At 44.6% G+C, this 17,581-nt stretch overlaps 1 protein-coding gene across 1 annotated transcript; it reads right to left on the bottom strand.

Moving 5' to 3' along the window:
• Nucleotides 1-9,004: 9,004 nt before the first annotated feature.
• LOC121607006 (TBC1 domain family member 10A-like) lies at nt 9,005-17,524 on the bottom strand. The gene is made up of 9 exons (XM_041937654.1): nt 16,825-17,524; nt 15,248-15,347; nt 13,432-13,539; nt 13,085-13,191; nt 12,869-12,983; nt 11,911-11,976; nt 11,274-11,463; nt 11,028-11,182; nt 9,005-10,128 (listed from the first exon to the last, which is right to left on the bottom strand). The coding sequence occupies exons 1-9, from the start codon at nt 17,004-17,006 to the stop codon at nt 9,622-9,624; spliced, it is 1,530 nt and encodes a 509-aa protein (XP_041793588.1). The 5' UTR covers nt 17,007-17,524; the 3' UTR covers nt 9,005-9,621.
• Between the last annotated feature and the right edge of the window lie 57 nt (nt 17,525-17,581).

Here is a 17,581-nt window from a genome sequence, read left to right as displayed (position 1 = left end):
TCTCAGTGATTAAGAATTAGTGCTCACCTCTCATCTGCAGCAATCATGTTCTTAAATCCATCACGATCTGAGGCCCGGAGCAGATGCAAGGCTGGGGTTGACTTTAGGTGACAACAGCACACGTAAGCAATCATGACCACAGCGAGATTTATGACATGCTGTAATGAGTTCATATTAATGCATGAACAAAACCTTAGCAGAAGCTCAAACTCCAGATGTGCTCTCATGTGGCTTCACAGGCTCCAGTTACAGTCAGGATATTTAGTCCCACGAAGAGGTTGTTTATTCTCATTACAGTAAAGTTCAAAAGTCACTGATGAAGTGCATTATAATTAAATTAAAACGTGGGTAAACTATTAATTTCAGTCAGGAATTCATCAAACATTGTAACTAAACAAAGTTCGCTGATCAGATAGTTAGTCATCATTAGTCTTTCAATATTACTTGTTTTCATTTTAAAACATTTAACACATGTTATTATCATGTAGCCTATTATGGTGTTGAGTGTTTAATGTGATGTGCTGCTAATTTACAATCTCTACATTAAGAGACTAAGTCAACAAAAGTGAGCGTGAACTGAATGTGGGTGCATTTAGTCTCACTAAATCCCTGTAATTTTTGCTTTTTAGCCTCATGCTTCTCTGAGCCACCACTGCAACTAACGCTTTTTGTGCTGCATAAAGAACCCGTGTTGCATGTTGCGTGCATCTATAAGACTTGTGCATATATTTAGGATTAGGGGTTTAAAGCGTTGGGAATTGTCCTGCAGCTGAACCCCCTGCAAATGCCTTTATGTGCACAGAGAACGAGCTGGCATCCTTGTCAGTCATAATCCAGAATAAACCAACAATATTTGCCAACCAGATCCAGCTCGCGGGCAAAAACTGTGGCCAGCGGTCTCTAACAGCGGTGTTAACAAGCCCCACCGCTACTCCCTGATCCTCCTCGATCGCACCCCGGTCTGGAGATGAAGGGGCTTTGTTCATGCGGCTCTGAAGACACAACACCCTCTGTGCTGGTACACGAGCTGCTGTTTTATCCCCGCAGCTCATTGTAAATAACAGAAGAGCCAAACTCGAGGTCTTTCCATGGGAAACAAACCTGCTTTGTGTTCCTCGGTGCGTACTGTATATCTACCCCGCTCAAGCACTGCGCGCCTGTCTTCCTCACAGGCCACGTTCTTTTAGAGGGGCCCCGTCTACATAGCTGAACATCAAAATTGCTGGTTAAGTTTATGGTTTCTGCTCTCTTACGCTCAGGTTTCTGCTCATCTGGTCTGTATAACACACGAGCTGTGAGGGGGTGTCTTCAGCTCGGGAATCTGCGCTGTCTGATTTAGGAGAAGAGTGGCTCCACAACTATTACAACATTCTCTACATGCAGGATCAGTCCCTGCTGATTACTGATACTTTCCAATCATTAACTCCACCAAAGGGAGTATTCAGAGTGACATAATGGTGTATTGTTTATTTATCATTGTTCTGATGAGGTCTGACCTCTGACTTATTTTAGGAAAAGAAGGTTAGTGGAGAAAACAGAGCATCACCCCACCACCACCACCACCACCTCCACAAATTCATGTTATCATGTCGTCCACTGAATGTCAGTGTGTTGGATTCAGCAGCAGTGAAAACCGTCTCTCTCTAGAGGCAGTGCTTGGCTTGTCTGTTCTAGGCTACAGCAGAAACATGGTGGTGTGATATGGGCTCCGTACTAAATACAGTCATGAGGCTATGAGTGATACTTTTATCTGCTCTAACATAAGATGCTAAATGTTAGCATGTCTGGCTATCTTGCTTATTACCTATAGCAGTGAGCAGGCTGCATGCTATTAACTTTCTAAATTATTTTGTGGGGTTGCAGGTGACGTAAAAAAAAAAAATTGTTCAGGGCCTAAAAATTCTGTATGTGAATGCAATCAAAATTCATAATTTGATTTTAATTGGAAAAAGCAGTGGTGCTATGTGGCTGGATGAGTATGCACGAATCAAATGTGACCAGGTTTTAGGTAAAATATACATTTTCATGGTGCAGTAAGGCGCTTTGGATGAGAGCCATCAGACAACAGCGTGTTTGAGTAAATCCTTACAGGCTGAGAGAGACCCATCAGTCAGATCCGAGACCCATCAGTCAGATCAGAGACCCATCAGTCAGATCCGAGACCCATCAGTCAGATCAGAGACCCATCAGTCAGATCCGAGACCCATCAGTCAGATCCGAGACCCATCAGTCAGATCAGAGACCCATCAGTCCAGCTGAGCGATGACAGTTGGAGTCATCAAAGAGACTTTAGTGCTACTGCATCTCACAAAAAACCCCAAACAATGGCAGGAAGGGGCTGAGAGTCTTCAGGAGATGAGCCACACACAAACTTCTTCAAGCAGGATTCACTGGCGCTGAGGTTGGGAGGGGGGGGGGGGCATCCATTTCCTGTTTTTACCTCCCAGCTAAGCGGTGACGAGGGCCTGCATGTGCCAACACCCCTAATGACTCAAAACTTGTGTGTTGCGAACAACACAATCATTCAATGCTCTATTATGCCCAGAATGGAAGTGGAGCAGACCGTGCATCCTTGGGTCCACACATGTGTATTGGCAACAACATCATCTCATCATTAATGGTGACCAGAAATGATGCCAGTGACTGTGTGTCTGCAGCCATGAACACAATGGTTTGTTAAGAGCCTCCTAGCACAGAGGACATCCTCCCCATATGGCTGAGGGAGCCTGGCTCCAATACTAATCTGGTCCCACTGTTTATAAAATAAACAGGCCCCTGAACACTAACCTACAGGCTGCCCAGCTCCCCCCCCCCTGCACCCTCTACATCGCATCTGGCTGACCTTTGACCTGGACTGTTTGAACTGTGCTTCCTGTCCAGTGCAACATGCATATGGCATCATGGCAAAATCTGCACTGTAGGCACTTTTCATGCAGCGGAAGAGGGGATTACCAACACGTCCCCATGGAGGTGGCACATGTGGCAGCTGCCATCCCACACATGAGCACATAGAGGGCTACAGCCCAGACCTTTGATTATGTATCATAAAAAGTCACAAAGGCTCAGTAGTTAATGAAAAAAGGAGGTTCAACACCTTGACGCCATGCTTTAAAAGTGCAAATGAGCATGCTCAGAGATAAGGCTTCATTTAGCGGCGTAAAGTTACTTCTAATTACAAAATCTGTGCCGCTTAAAGGCAACAGCATTACCTTTTCAAAACAAGGCTGTTTTCACACAGACATCCCCACCAGACACCCCCCACACACACGCCCGCCCCCTCTCTCTGGAAGCCCAGAGCCTGCTAGGCCCGCTGATGCCGGAATGAGACGAGATAAGCCCGTGGTCAGCCTCCATCAACACATGAGGCTTGCCAAAGCGAGTAGAGTTACAGACAGGCACTCCTCTGGGGCTCAGTGGGAGTGGGAGCGGGCTGGGACGGGGCCGCTCAGACACGGGAGGCTGCTAATCTGCCCCCAGCCAGCCCGCTGATGCCCACCATCTGTGTCTGTAACTCATCACCCACCAGCCAGGAGCCTCCGCAGGCACACACACAAGTAAACAAACACCCAGAGAGAGCCTTTTCACAGCTAAGTCCCTACCTGGCTCTTTAATTTCTGATTATCAGAGGACGGGAGCCAGTGGGGGGAGGTGAGAGGAGAGAGCGGGCAACTTCAGGCTCTGTCACCGCCCTCATTATGGACAAAACGGCTCAATCAGAACCCGAGGATGCGAAAAAACGATTGTGACAAGTTTAATAACCGCCAGCGGGGAATGAAGGGTGAGTCGAGTCGACGGTGGTCACGAGTGTCGGGAAAAATGCTGCCGCTTTATGCTTCATTTACTCGACAAGTCCTCACAGCTGTAATTGTGCATGCCTCTGGCGCTGCTGAGCCAGGGGTTGTGGAGGGTTAAGAGGTCAGGAGGATGGGTGCGGGGGGGGGACAACTGACGGAGATTAAATGAAACGCCTAAAACTCCTCAAGGAGTACGACGGCCACGCAGGTGTGCAGCACTTACCCCCCGCATAACCCCCACACACCCATCGTTTGGAGCTAAAATATCCCGTGGGCGTAGCAGCAGGTGATTAGCAGAAGCAATTACTCTGCCTCACTTACCTTTTTACCGCTCGCCCGCATGTTTGAATCTCACTTGACAGAGACGGCCTTGTTGCTTCATGTGACTTGAAACCCCTCAAACCACTAAATGCTCTGGTTTTTAGCCTGTTTCAAACATCTGCTCAGGGACTGTTTGGGTATTTTTAGTTTTCACTGAAGGGAAGATGGTTTTACATTCTTGGGAGAGCAGGAGGGTTTTTAATTTCTCCTTGCCCCAGATTTGTGTTTTATTTAATTGCTTCCTTGTGAAACATACTGTGAAAAAAGACTGAATAGATACATCAGGAACATGCCTTCTGTGTGCGCCGTGGACCCCAAACGTGTGCAGACGACGACGATCACGTCTCTGTATCAGGATTTATTTTCTAGCTGCTTGTAGAACCAGTGGAAGTGGATCTGAACAGAAGGGATTGAATGTTATCTCTCCAAAGAGCAGACGCTAACTGAACTGGTGAGATTAATCATATAGTGTCCAGCCTGCGCGCTGTTACTCAGTGAAAGTGGTAAGAAGTGTTCATTTAGCCGCTCTTGGTTTGAACATCAAGCAAACACAACGTGCTATTGTTCCATTAACATATAGCGAATCATAACGTAACATAACAAATCAGGGTTGAGTTGAGAAATTAGTTGGAGCGTCCTGCATTTTTTTAAGGGGAGGGTCCAAACCGAACATTAACAACCCCGAGGAGGGTTAGAGTCAAACATAAGGTTAGGCCCCCTCCCAACTCCAGCCGTTTTCTCTAATGCCGGGTGGTGTGTCCGCTGGGAGTGGCTGGAATAAGAACTGTGATGACATTTAAAGTACTTTGCTAAATGCACCCGTGAGAGTTTTTGGTTGTTATTCTATGTTGAATTCACCAGCTAAGTATTAACCGTTTATAGAGCCATTTGTAGACCATAAATGGAAGCAAAGTTATACAGTGGAAACAGTATAGGTGCCAAAGCTACATGTCCAAGGTACACAGAGTCTTGTAATGACATGACGGAATAGCTGCGCCTGCAGCTTAAAACACTGGCAGCCATTTATAACATCGTTTAACAGTAGTCTTTGCTTATGGTGGTCAGACATAACTGACAGGAGCCAGAGGATGGAGAATTTTGACCAAGCTACGTCTGGAAGTCATGTTTCTATTCAAGAAGAAAGCTGCGGGGCAGCATTCATGCCATGCATGCTGCACTGCTGTGGAAATAAAGAGCAGTTGTAATTTGTTTAAAGGCCTAACACAGTCATCCATAACGCTCGGAGAGGAAAATAAAAGTGAGGGCTTTTCCTTCCAAACTGAAAGAACAACACAGGGATGGTTCAATTATCCGCCCCGGCCCTCGCACAGGGATCCCCCCTCGTAATGCCACAAAGACTAATGTTTTCCCTCGTCGCAATAAATAACTTTTTATTCCCGCTGCCACGGAGAGTTCACCTGCACAGACGATCACAATGTCTGCCCTCATATTTGTTACTGCGGCCTTTTAATTTGACCTGAGCCAACCTGTCATGCTCCATCAAACGTGGGAATCGGATACCTCAGGAACACAGGCGCCTTTGCTTTGCGTTATGCCATCCCCACCCCCCAACCCCCCCACGCCTTAACACATTGAGCCTGGGAGCAGAGAGAAAGTCACCCGCATCACATGAATCAAGCACTGTGACAGGGGTCCGTTGGGTATGGGATCACACGAAGGATCACAAGTCTCTCTTTTTACTGCTCCCTCTCCCATCTCTACTCGCTGGGGGTGAGAGAGGCGGGATGGCCCTCTAAAGGCATATATTTCCGTTGATGAAGAGATAAATCAGATCATTTCTGGAGTAAGGAAGGGAGCACAGAGAGCGCCTTCTTGGTTGTCCCCCTTTGAGATGTAAATGGAACGGTGGCACTGAAAGAGGGCCAGGTGTCCGATGCAAAGAGGGAAAGCGTGACGGTGCATGCATTCCTCAGGGGCCGGGACCGTTAACTGTTGCCGTGCCTCATGAGGGCAAACATCAACACAGCCCATAATGGCCTCAGTGGAAAGACACAATGGAAGTGTGGTTAATAGCTATCGACAGGCACTTCCTTTCAAGTAAGTTATTAATCATCTACACACAGCTCACCTGCACTTACACTGATAGTATGAAACCTATCAAACAGTAATTACAAGACCCAAAATCCCAACTCACGTGCAACCTGCTGCCTTCTCTTTGACTCTCTGCTCTGAGCCCCTGATGACCGGAGGTCAACAGCTGCAGCTCACGCCTTGCTGGACGATTAGAAATGAGTTAGCAGGCTTTCTGAGGTCATCAAGGTAGCAATTTGCAGTGAACTCTTCAAAGCCCGAGGCAAAAATCTCCAATATCCCACACCTCAAGGTGGAGAAACGAGGCATTTGGCAGCTCAAACAGTGAATTAAGAAAAGAACAGCAACCTGTTATTAGTCTAAGTGAGGAGGGGTACCAGGGATGACCTCTGTGGGGGGAAGCTTTTCATGCTGAGGAAAAAGCCTTAGAGAATGTCCAGACAGAAAAACACCAGACCAAAGACTCCCGTTTGATAAGACTGTGCTCCACGTGGTCCTGTCTGAGGTGATAGATTTGACAATGCAGAATTACACAGTGGAAGAAAAGGAACCTGATGACTGTGGAGACTAAATTCTGTCATTATATGATGTTTAACTAATCACAGGAAGCTCCAGCAACTGTTTCAAAGGAAAAGTTCCTTACTTACTTCTTTGCATTGTAAGATCATGTGCTGGCCTAATTCTGGTTCTTGATTCGTGAGCTTTGGAGCTGCTGGTTGGAGGATTTTATTACCTTTGGAGCGAGCCAGGCTACCTGTTTCCAGTCTTTATGTTTAGCAAAGCTAACTGGCTGCCGGCTTTAGGTTGGCTCCACGTGTCTGTCTTGTCTTTGCTCCTGATGGTCAGGCCGGCACCGTGCATGGTTTGTGGCAAGTTGTTGGAAAGTGCTACATCAGTTACAGTTTTAAACTCATTTATACCTTAATTTAACCTGTTTGCTCTACAGATCTGCAGATAATATCAAAATAAAACAGAAATTGCTTATGCTAATTGGTTGAATTGTTGTATTTCTGTAATTTTGCTCAGAAGCAGAGCTGTCATGTCAGCTGTGGTCTTTGGTCTGAATATTTCCGTGATTTTGAGTCATTGCTTATTGCATATTGTATATTATGTTTTGATATATTTGAAAATGTAATTGATCTAACTGTTGACAAATGTTGTGAGGTGAAACATTATTAAAAATGCACAGTGAAAATGGAAATGAACACATTTGGATGTACCTCCTGCCCTCCTCAGGACGCTCCAGGCTGCCACAGCACCACGCACACACCCGCTTTGAGCCGCTGCTTCATTTCAAAGTGACGGCTCCAGAGCGCCATCTGGTGGTGAACAAGAACAAGACATTACATACAAAAACAGCTCTCTGTTCAATTACAATTATCCTCATCATGATGACCAATAAACATGACACAGAAGATTGAAGTCAACTTAAGACAAAGATTTATTTGGAAAAATTAAACTCATGATGATGCATACTGCCCCATGGCTGTCAGACATCTCTTTTATAACCCTAATGTGAGTGGCACAATACCAAACTGTCTTCAGAGGAAGAAAAACATTTTCACTTGCAAAAATTAAAATTTAAGCTTTTTCTTTCTTTCCTACGCGTCAAATGATTCAGATATGCAGTTTCTGTGACTGCTCAATAAAATATAGCATTATAGATTGAAAAAGAGTCCATTACAAAACAAATTATTTTACACGTCGTATCTACACAATGAGCGTTAAATTAAAATATATCCTCAATGAAATATGAGGTGTGTAAATAAAAGCAACTAAAAAACCAACAGAAACAGCTGAGTGTCTGCTGAAAAATGTGTTATTTTCAACCCCCTTGCTTTTAATAACTGACCACACATGCAACTTTTAGCAGGAACTTTTTTATATTAATTATGTACACAAACACATTATACACACGTGTGCTTATGCTTGTCAAAACTCCCTTTACTTTTTATCATTGTGATGAAAGTTAGAAAACAGACTTGGATCGTCACAAAAAAAGATTGTCCAATAAAGTTTTGAAAAAACGCTTCACAACCTCTGCAGGTCTCCATATTTCCCAGAGAAATGAGCTGGCTTTTCAAGAGAAATGCTACAAATATCCCCCAAAAAAATCTTGAATTCACATGATCCCTCTTGACTGTACTAACCGAATTAGCCGGGTCACAGGTAGCGGTCGAAGGGCATCTCAAGAACAACAGTCTCGATCGGCTTTGGAAATTCTAGCAAAGTATTTAAAAACAGACCACACACACGAGATCTTCTTGGCTCCAACTGGATGTTTGAGCAATGCCAAGAGGTCAGCACCATCAGGTGATTTGCAATCACTCACTGTCCAAGATGTCACAGGAAACACATGCAGAAATACATACATCATATAGACCTGTGTTTGGCGAGAGACAGCTTTCAGGCTGATAAGCTCTTAACAAGGCGGGAATGTGTCATACAGTGAGGAATGTCCAGTGTTCCCCTCTCTGCTGCCAAAGTAACATGAATTACTGCTGCTCTAAAGTGGCTGGAAGTGCCTGGCACAGTGAATAATGGAGTTTATACAGAGTAACACCACATCGATTCAACTGATGCTGAAAAAAAATGTGAACATGTGTGCACTCGCATGGCACGCACAAACAACAAATTCCATGTTTTAGCTGTTTTTTTTTTTTTAAATAAATAGTGCTCTGAAGAAAAGACCTGTATGGACATACTGTGGTGTGACTCAATTTCAACTGTTCAGGAAGATGAGAACAAAAATAAAACATGAAATGCACAAATTGCCCTATTAGATAAAAAGACATAAGCTCAATGTTAGAATAACAATACCTCCCAAACGTTGTGAATCCTTGAAGGAATCCCATCCCTGCTGCGAACAGCTTTACTAACAGGGAATGTAACAGGAATTACAGATGAAACCTCTGCAAGGCTGCCCCCTAGTGAGCAAACCCCCTAATGAAACATGATGGCTTCAGAAATCAAACAGCATGAATTTGTATGAGGAGTTTACATCCACTGCTGCACAGTATTACTAATGCTCTCTATAGTGTTGAATTTGAGTGGAGATGTTTAGAAAAACTGCATAAGCTGTGGCACCTCATAGTTCTTTAAGTTTAAACCTTGAAACCAAACTGCTCCGAAGAAATGACTTTGCTCCCAATAACTCAGTAACATGTCTCCCTGGAATACTAAGACAAGAGGAGGTAACATTAGCTTCATGTGGAGAATTGGCATCAGCATCTAAGTAGTTTACACTTAGCAAAGGTCCCTTAGTGTACAGGTATACCAATATCATCACAGGCAAACTGGTGTCTAACACGAAGAAATGAATACAAAACAGTCCAACACGAGAATAATAGTAATGCTGGCCAATCAGAGACCTCGGCAAGGCTGGCTGGTTGTTGGCTGAAGGGTGCTGGTGCTTCGTCCACACACACAGACACACACACTGACAGCTGTAGAGCTACAGGTATGTATCCTGCTCTGTGCTGCTAAGGCTTTGTGTGGATCGCTGAAGAGGAGATTCTTTGGCAGGGGGAAGGTCAGGCGGAAGCGCTCGCTGCTGGTGAGGTGAGTCTGTTTCAGTCTGTGGCACGGTCTCCGTGGTCTCGCTGCTGACTGGTGGTGGCGCTGGTGGATCTGAGGGTGGGGGTGGTGGTGCAGGGTCACTGGGAAGAGAGTAAGGATTTGGGATCTCCTCAATGGGCTTGGATTTCTTCATGCTCTTCTTCTTCTTGCTTTTCTTTTCCTCCTTGCCCTTCTTCAGCTGCGGGGTGGGCATCTCAAGCACAATGGTGGGATTCTGCTGCAGGTCCTGGCGCCTCGGCGGCTCGGCCAACATGATGATCCGAGCGCCGTGCATCCTCGGCGGCGACTTGAAGTTCAGCTCTCCGCGATTCTTCCTCCAGCGCTTCAGCTGGGTGTGATGCTCCCGTTCCACCTCTCGCGCCGTCACCGGCACCTCCAGAATCTGCAACAGGAAGAGACACGTCAGCAGGTCGAAACAGATCGAGGAAGTGTGCAGAAAACAGTATGTTCTTTCCATGTTTGGCGATCGTGTTTAAAATCTGAACTCTGAACTCAGTAAATGCCAAAGAGCCTCGGGGCTGGTGCGGATGTATAGTCACCCACGGTCAAGACAACCCCTGATATAAGGGGCGGCATTGTTAGCCTGGACAGAGACTCACACAAAACTTGGCACAGGAAGCAGACACTGACCAGCCAGCACTCTGGTCTATCAGTTTAATTCTCAGAGTCTCTGTCTGCCGTTTCCTCGGCTGCATCGCTGAACGCTCGTTGTTCATGAGTAACACAACACCCCAGCACATCATCGCAGGACTGTGCCAGTGTAATATGACTTCCTGCCATGAACAAACAATGTTCATGACTTAACCAATCCTCAGTATACGTTTATGTATGTCTCAGTTTGCCATGTGTAAAAACTGTTCATGCTGAAAAAGTAAAGAAAATACTGATAACTACACACAACTGAACTTCTTCTGAATTGACCATTTGTAACGGCTGGATTCCATTCAAATACATCCCACAGATCACACTGTCTGTGGCCAGTTGTGATTTAGGTTGCTTATATGAGCAAACAGACACTCAGAAACTGGAAAAAAAAAGCATTTGAATGTGTGACAGGTCAGCTAATGAAAACCTGAAAACTGAAGAATGGAATTTGGGTTGTAGATTTATTAACTTGCATTCCAGCCTTTGACGTAGAATGGCCCAGCCCTTGTGAGACATAAATCTTTCAGTTTTCTCATTAATTGAACTTCTCCTGTAGCTGGTAGAGACTCAGAATTTCACACACAGACAATTAAGCTAAATGAACGCTTGCAAAGAAGTGACTTGGCACACTGTTACCTCTCGGACGAGGAAGCCCTCCTGCATGTAGCGAGGCTCTATGGCCCTGAGAAGCTCCATGGTTTCATACTGGCCCTGGCAGGCCTTCAGCTTCTCCCGGGTCCCCAGCATGCACTTCAGCAGCACCAAACCCACACGGAAGATTATCTTCACTCCTGAGAGAGGGAGAAGAGCCGGGTGATTGAATGACTGCTTGTCTACAACATCTGGCACCACTGCAACTCCGGTGCTACGAGCCGTTGTTACCGTCACAGAGGAACATGTCCCAGACACGCAGCACAGAGGCCCAGGGCAGCGTCCTGGAGAAGGCACACATAAACCATTCAGTCATGTAGAGGATGGGGTCGATCTTGTGTTTCTCCAGATGGCGGAAGGCTAGCGGGGAGACCCGTCGCAGCAGAGCGAACAGGATCTCTCCGTCTAACTGTATAGCTTCCTGAAAGAGACACAGGTAGGAAGACGTCAACAGAGAAAACAAAAGCCATTGTACTCTACACTGTCTGATGTGCGTGGGGTTGTTCATCCATTGAAAACAAGCCAGCCTGATTGCATCATGTTGTTGTTTGCTGTATTCATAAACTTTTGTTTGCATGTAAAATGAATTATATTAATGAAGTTGAACCGCCAGGCAAAAGCAACTGTAAATTCATGGTCTGACAAGACTGACAACGCCTGTTGGTTTAATCTGTAAGTCACTGCGTCACACTGTCCATTCTGCAGCAACAACAATGCATTCCAGTTTTATTGTACTCACAGCAGAAGCACAGCTAGTTTATCTGGATTATAGTTCCTGTTACAGCAAAGTCAGATGAAACAATATTCTCTTTGCATTTCCAGCACCTGCTGATATCAGCATGCATGCCTGCACGTGCTTCAGTCTTACCAGGCCAGGACTGTAGTAGCCAGGAAGGTACTTCTCACAAATCTGGACCAGCCCCCAGAAGGCATCCTGTGGAAAAACACACAAATGACGTCAGGAGACTAAGTGGAAATGTTCGTTTTACAGGACATTTGCATGAGCTCAAAGGTTAAGACCGGAACTGACTTTGATAATAAAAGAAAAAGCTCCAATCTAGCAGCTTGTTTTCTTAAACCGTTTGTCTGCTTGACTAACAAGACTTAGATAACTTTCTTTGTCCTATAATTTAGCATTTTTAAGTCCGACAGACTCCCCTGTTTAGAGCTCTGTTAGTTTCTCATGTTACTCAGAACTCACACATCAAAGTGATAAGCAGATCAGAGATCAGTAGACGATATTTACAAGCCCAAACAACTGAGCTGGGAATGCTGAATTGAAACGAGCATGAAGACTTGAATTGACAATCATCATCATCATCAGATGACACTTTTTGGAAATTATCCATTGACACAAAATTAGTGATGTACTCCATGTGTTCAATGAATTGTGTTGGAGACATATCCAGAGTTTTACTGGAATTAAAATGGATTATGGATATTAATGAGAAAATCTACATCTACACCTCAGAAAAGTCACTGTGGTCCGTCATAATGCTCTAAAAGTTGATCATGAATCAGTCTCTGGAGCAGCTCCTGGATCTAACTCCAGGTGACATCATCTTTGCAGTCTATCTGTGAAGCTTAAAAATAGACCAAGACCACAAAATGAAACAGAGCTGTCAAATATGACAGGGGGAGCGCGTGAGATTTCCATTTTAGGGTGGATTTCACATATAAAGACCAAAAGTCTTCAGTAGCTTGTCTTTTAGCACTGACCCAGACAACTCATACCTCCACAGCTAAAGCCTACAAGCATATGGAGACAGCACACTCACACCAAACAAAGCCATTTATATGGAGTTTGTGGTGGAGGGGAGGCGTACCTCAGCAGGCATGTGCATAAGCAACACAGCAGCAATGGGAGCCTGAGCCTGGCAGTACCCCTCCTCCGGTCTGTACAGAGTGTAGGCCTTAAGGACACGGAGCAGGTCCTGCTGCCTGTGAAGGGTCAAAACACAAAACCCCCAAAGGTTAGACAGTCAGAGTCATACTGATGACACAGACCTGTTTGTAATGTCACATCGTGTCAGGCAGCCTACCCGTGTCCTCCCCGCGCCACAAACATCTCATGGAAAGGAAACTGTCGATGGAGATCTTTCTCAATCACATCCAGCCATTTTGGGTCCCCAGGCTGGCTATCCAGCTCCTGACAAAGCACAGAGAGAGAGACAGACGTCTTCATGCACACTGATTCATTTTACATTTTGAACTAACTGAATTTAACGTTACATGGCTCCAGCCCTGTGTAGAACACATCAGAGTCACCAACAAAGAAAGAAACAACGGTGGCAGGGCCACAGTTTCAGGAACAATTTCTAATGAAATGAGCCCAAAATACAGCATAAACAAAGCAGAGAGGAGGAAGTGAAAGAAACACCTTTCTGACCTGAAACTTTCCTTGGTTCTGCTCTTTCTTCATCTTCCCCCCTGACAGATAGAGCCACGCACGGCCTCGGAGGGCAGGAGGGATCCCTTTCTGGCACCGCAGCCTCACCTGCACCACAGAAGAACACAGTTTCTTCAAACAGAGAAGGAAATAAGGGCGACAATGGCTTGCCCCAAGCCAAGACAGGCAATATGCAAGCCAGTACAGTGCGTGTAGTCACTGGTAAAAGCACTGGACCTGTCACTTGGTTTTGTTCCTTTTCTTGAAAACAGACAAAATGCAGTTTTGTGTTCAAACCACTGAATAACAGCTCACTGTTTTCTCCAGGCCTTTTTACAGAAAACATGTCGTCAGGTCACAACAGGTAACAGTTACTACAAAGTTCTTATAGAAAGTCTTACAAAATGTGTTGGATAATAAACTCGAAAAACAAAAAACATCCATCCTTGTACTTTCTTCACCATACATGAAGTTACTGACCATCAGTTTGCAGAAGTTTGTTGGTTCTTGTCGCAGTCGATGAATTAAAATGAATGACAGGACTGGGACACATGATAGAACAGTTACTGTTAATGTTATCAGTAAGACCTGTGCGTATCATACTATGACAAGTGAAATGCCTGCTGTGAAAAACCCCAATTAGAAATAACGAGCAGAAACAGTTATCATCTGTGACAAGCCAACATTCCTGGAATATTTACGTTATTTATGTCGTTATTTGAGATACTAACCATGTTTTAGTCTAATTTCACAATAATGCATTTGCCAAAAATGATTAAAATCAGCAAATAACACTCCTCAGGTTATACGACATTCCTTTTTTTGTCCTTAATAAGAATTTTGGCCTGGAGCAGCCTCACAGCCAAGTTACGGTAGACTTCAATTCATGAAAGAAAGAAAACCACTTTCCTGCTTTGCATTCAATCTGAATGAAAAAGAAAAAACAGTGGGAAGATAGTTCACCTTAAACATTATTCTGGCAGGGTGTCCGTGTGGAGGTGCATTCTTGACAAAACAGACTGGCTGAACTGAACTACAAACTTTATCACTGTGTTCCAGTATGGCTCTGACACTGGTGTTGGTTTGATTTGCATCAACATTTGCTTTTTTCTGATATAAAACTGTCACACTTCCCCAAGGAGAGCTTGCTGCTGTAAAGTTACAGTGAACCAACGGAGCAAATAAGGGATCAGAAACCTTGACCTTCACTACCCAACCTTTGAGCCTTTGCATACAAGAGGCAAATGAAAACTGCTTGCAGCTCAACGCCGTGTGTTTCTTCTTCTCATGAGGTGTTTTTCACTCTGGAAGTCTGTCTTGCATTGCAGCACAGCTATCGTTTATACCCACAGCACCTTTATTACACGGTTGTCTCATACGAAGTCAATACAGCCCCACCCTGAATCTGAGACTGTCAATTTGTCACATGGTGCGTGGGGTGATAGAGGGATGGGTTGTGTCCTGCCCTGCTGCTGACTCACAGAAATGAGGTGAAGCTGCAGCTCTGTGCTGAATTGCTGAGAGCATTTCACACAGAACCAGCTCGACAAGTGAAGCTGCAAACAATGTGTCCACAAAAGTCTTGTCCTTGTGCAATCAAATACTTGAGCAATGCTATTTGCCTTGTCTGATCATGTGTGCAAAACTACCCAGGGGTAAAAAGCTGCTGCCTGGAGACATTGGTGGTAAAGCTGAGACTCCCACTGTAAAACTTTTATATAAAACTGAACCAATTCCCATCTTCTTATCCACATAGCTAGCACCAAAGACAACATACAGACAAGCCGGTTGATTTTTTGTGTTACAGAGTGCTGACCTTATTGAATCTCTTGATCATCCACTTGTCCCAGTGGCTGAGCATGTCCAGCCACTTCACCTCCCTTTGCCTGAGGACCTGTGGAGGCACATCCTGAGCTCTGGAGACACAACAGAGAAAAGATGGGAAACATCAATTTCATTAGTTTGCACATTAAATCAGCATTAAACCAAATTAGACTTTTAAATCTACTTTTATTTATGGAAAGGGAGATGAAAAAAAGAGTGAATATTTTGCAATAAAGCCAGCCTGAAATAAAACTTTTAACTGGATAAACATAAAAAGTAGCATGTATGTAGGGAGGGTGTGACAGAAACAAGAAAACACTGTCAGAGAGGCTGTTCATCTTTCTGCATGTGCCGTCAGATCTGCGTGTGTGGCCATCACAGTTAGTAAAAAAACCCCAACTTCTACCTTGTTTTGAGGAGATCATAAAAAGACAAAAACTCAGATCTAGCCAATTTAATAGCAAAGCCTGTTTAACCTCAACGAGCTGCAGTGAGGATTTGACTGTGCTGTGATGTAATTAACTTCAAAACATTTACAGGCAAAAAGAAATTAGGGACTGCACATCATATTCTCCAGCAGAAAAAGAAATCGTAGGCAAGTCTAACCTACGTTATGAACGAGGTCTGATGCTTTACTAAGCCATGTTATTATCTCATCAGCACAAGCCTGTAATTGTAGGGTTCAAAAGTCTTCAAAGAGTTTTTTTTTTAGCTTGGGACGCCCTCTTTCAGTTAAAAAAAGGAGTTGTAAGCTATATGTTGGGGATCAGTACAATAATATGTTATACCCCAGCCTCAGTTTCTAAAGACCTTAAGCAACGATGAGTTACTTTCAATCACGGCCAAATAGTGTAAGTTATAACCTGGGTTTGTGACCACCTATAAAACTGTGAGCCAAAAGAGGCCCTGTAAGTAACGGGGCACCAGAACTGTGGCTCCAAGTCTGCCAGGACTCCAGAAAACAGGAAGCTCCCAGCCAGCCAGTGCTTGGCACAACTTTCACTCACTCCTTCCACTATTTCAGTGCTGTAATGTGGGCTCAGGGCCCACAGTAAGGAGAAGAAGAAAGAAAGGCCTTCTTAGAGAAAACACTGAAACTTGCCTCAAAGGCTATGAATAAATTAATCCAAATGAAAACTTCACAAACAAGACTGTGTGAATTGCTTTTTCAACTTTCCCCACAGATCAACTGGGTTCTAACTACAACATGACAAAATGCTTTACATGATGGAAAGAAGGGGAATGATGCCAAAGTTATAAATCTATCTTTATCTTCTTGCGTCCAGCTTTTATATTTGCCATGTTGAGGGAGGCATAAAAAAAACACATTGTGCCACGCAGCTGGTTGGGAGCTATGTTTTGCAGAGGCACCAAGACAACAACACAAACAAAACTTGTGACATGTCATCATAACTAGATTAACTGCTTAACTGGAGACCAGCTCCCAGCTTTAGCTACGGTGGATTCAGAAATGTGGTGCCGATATTTTTGTTTGCTGAGAGGACACAAGCAGGACGACACAGATAAAGTCAATGGCAATGAATCACTGCAGGGTTGAGACAAACTTACGAGTCCCCCGTATGCTGCTGTGCCCCACCAATAAATCCATATTTATCGGTTTGTCTGTCGCTGGTGAAGCCGTTGATCTCGGAGTCGGATCCCAAAGAGCTTTCATCGTCAATGTGACTGCTGCTAATCGTCCGGATACTCCGCGTATCCACTGATTGACGGCCGTTCTCTATTTTGGCCATGGTAGCAAAAGAGCTAACTGGCTAGCCAGGTTAGCTAACGTCAGCGAGCTTGTTGACAGCCCAAAGTCAAAACTGCTCCGCTGCATATGTTGTCGAATCAAACAGCATCGACGCCATGATTTCTCGACTTGAGTTAAACTTTCCGACTACTGTTCTCTCTGTAAATGCTAGCTAACGTTACGCTACAACTGTCAGACCACATCAAATAGGTTGTGCGTTAGCTAGCTAGGTTAACTTGAACGCTTATTCAGATTTAACATTAGCTAGCTAACGGTGGGTGCTAACGCAAAGTTAGCCTTAACTGCTCGTGCCAACACAGTCCCAAACTGTTTTTACATTAACTCTACCTTCAACAAACTAACGCTATACTGTCCGCTTGTTTTTCATAGTTAACCATTAACAATGCTAGCTGGTTAACAGACTAGTTTATCATGTCCTCGGCTAACGGCGTCTCGGTTCGCTGCCCTGTCATCCACAGTGAGCTGGACAGATTTTGCCTCGACCAGCAGCCCAGCCTGCCGTCCTGGGTCGGTTTTACCGTCTTAAAGTTACGGTTACACCTAGCGGCAGCCCTG

This window comes from Chelmon rostratus, chromosome 5, assembly GCF_017976325.1.
Source record: "Chelmon rostratus isolate fCheRos1 chromosome 5, fCheRos1.pri, whole genome shotgun sequence".
Lineage (NCBI taxonomy): Eukaryota > Metazoa > Chordata > Actinopteri > Chaetodontiformes > Chaetodontidae > Chelmon > Chelmon rostratus.
This window is presented reverse-complemented; position numbering and strand designations above follow the sequence as displayed.

What these genes read in the sequence shown, in the direction of transcription:
- LOC121607006 (XM_041937654.1), bottom strand. Translation starts at nt 17,006, where the DNA reads ATGGCCAAAATAGAGAACGGCCGTCAATCAGTGGATACGCGGAGTATC. An exon ending in TTATGCACATGCCTGCTGAG is followed by an intron (nt 11,977 to 12,868) that starts GTACGCCTCCCC and finishes GTTTTTCCACAG; the next exon opens with GATGCCTTCTGGGGGCTGGT. An exon ending in GCTACTACAGTCCTGGCCTG is followed by an intron (nt 11,464 to 11,910) that starts GTAAGACTGAAG and finishes TGTCTCTTTCAG; the next exon opens with GAAGCTATACAGTTAGACGG.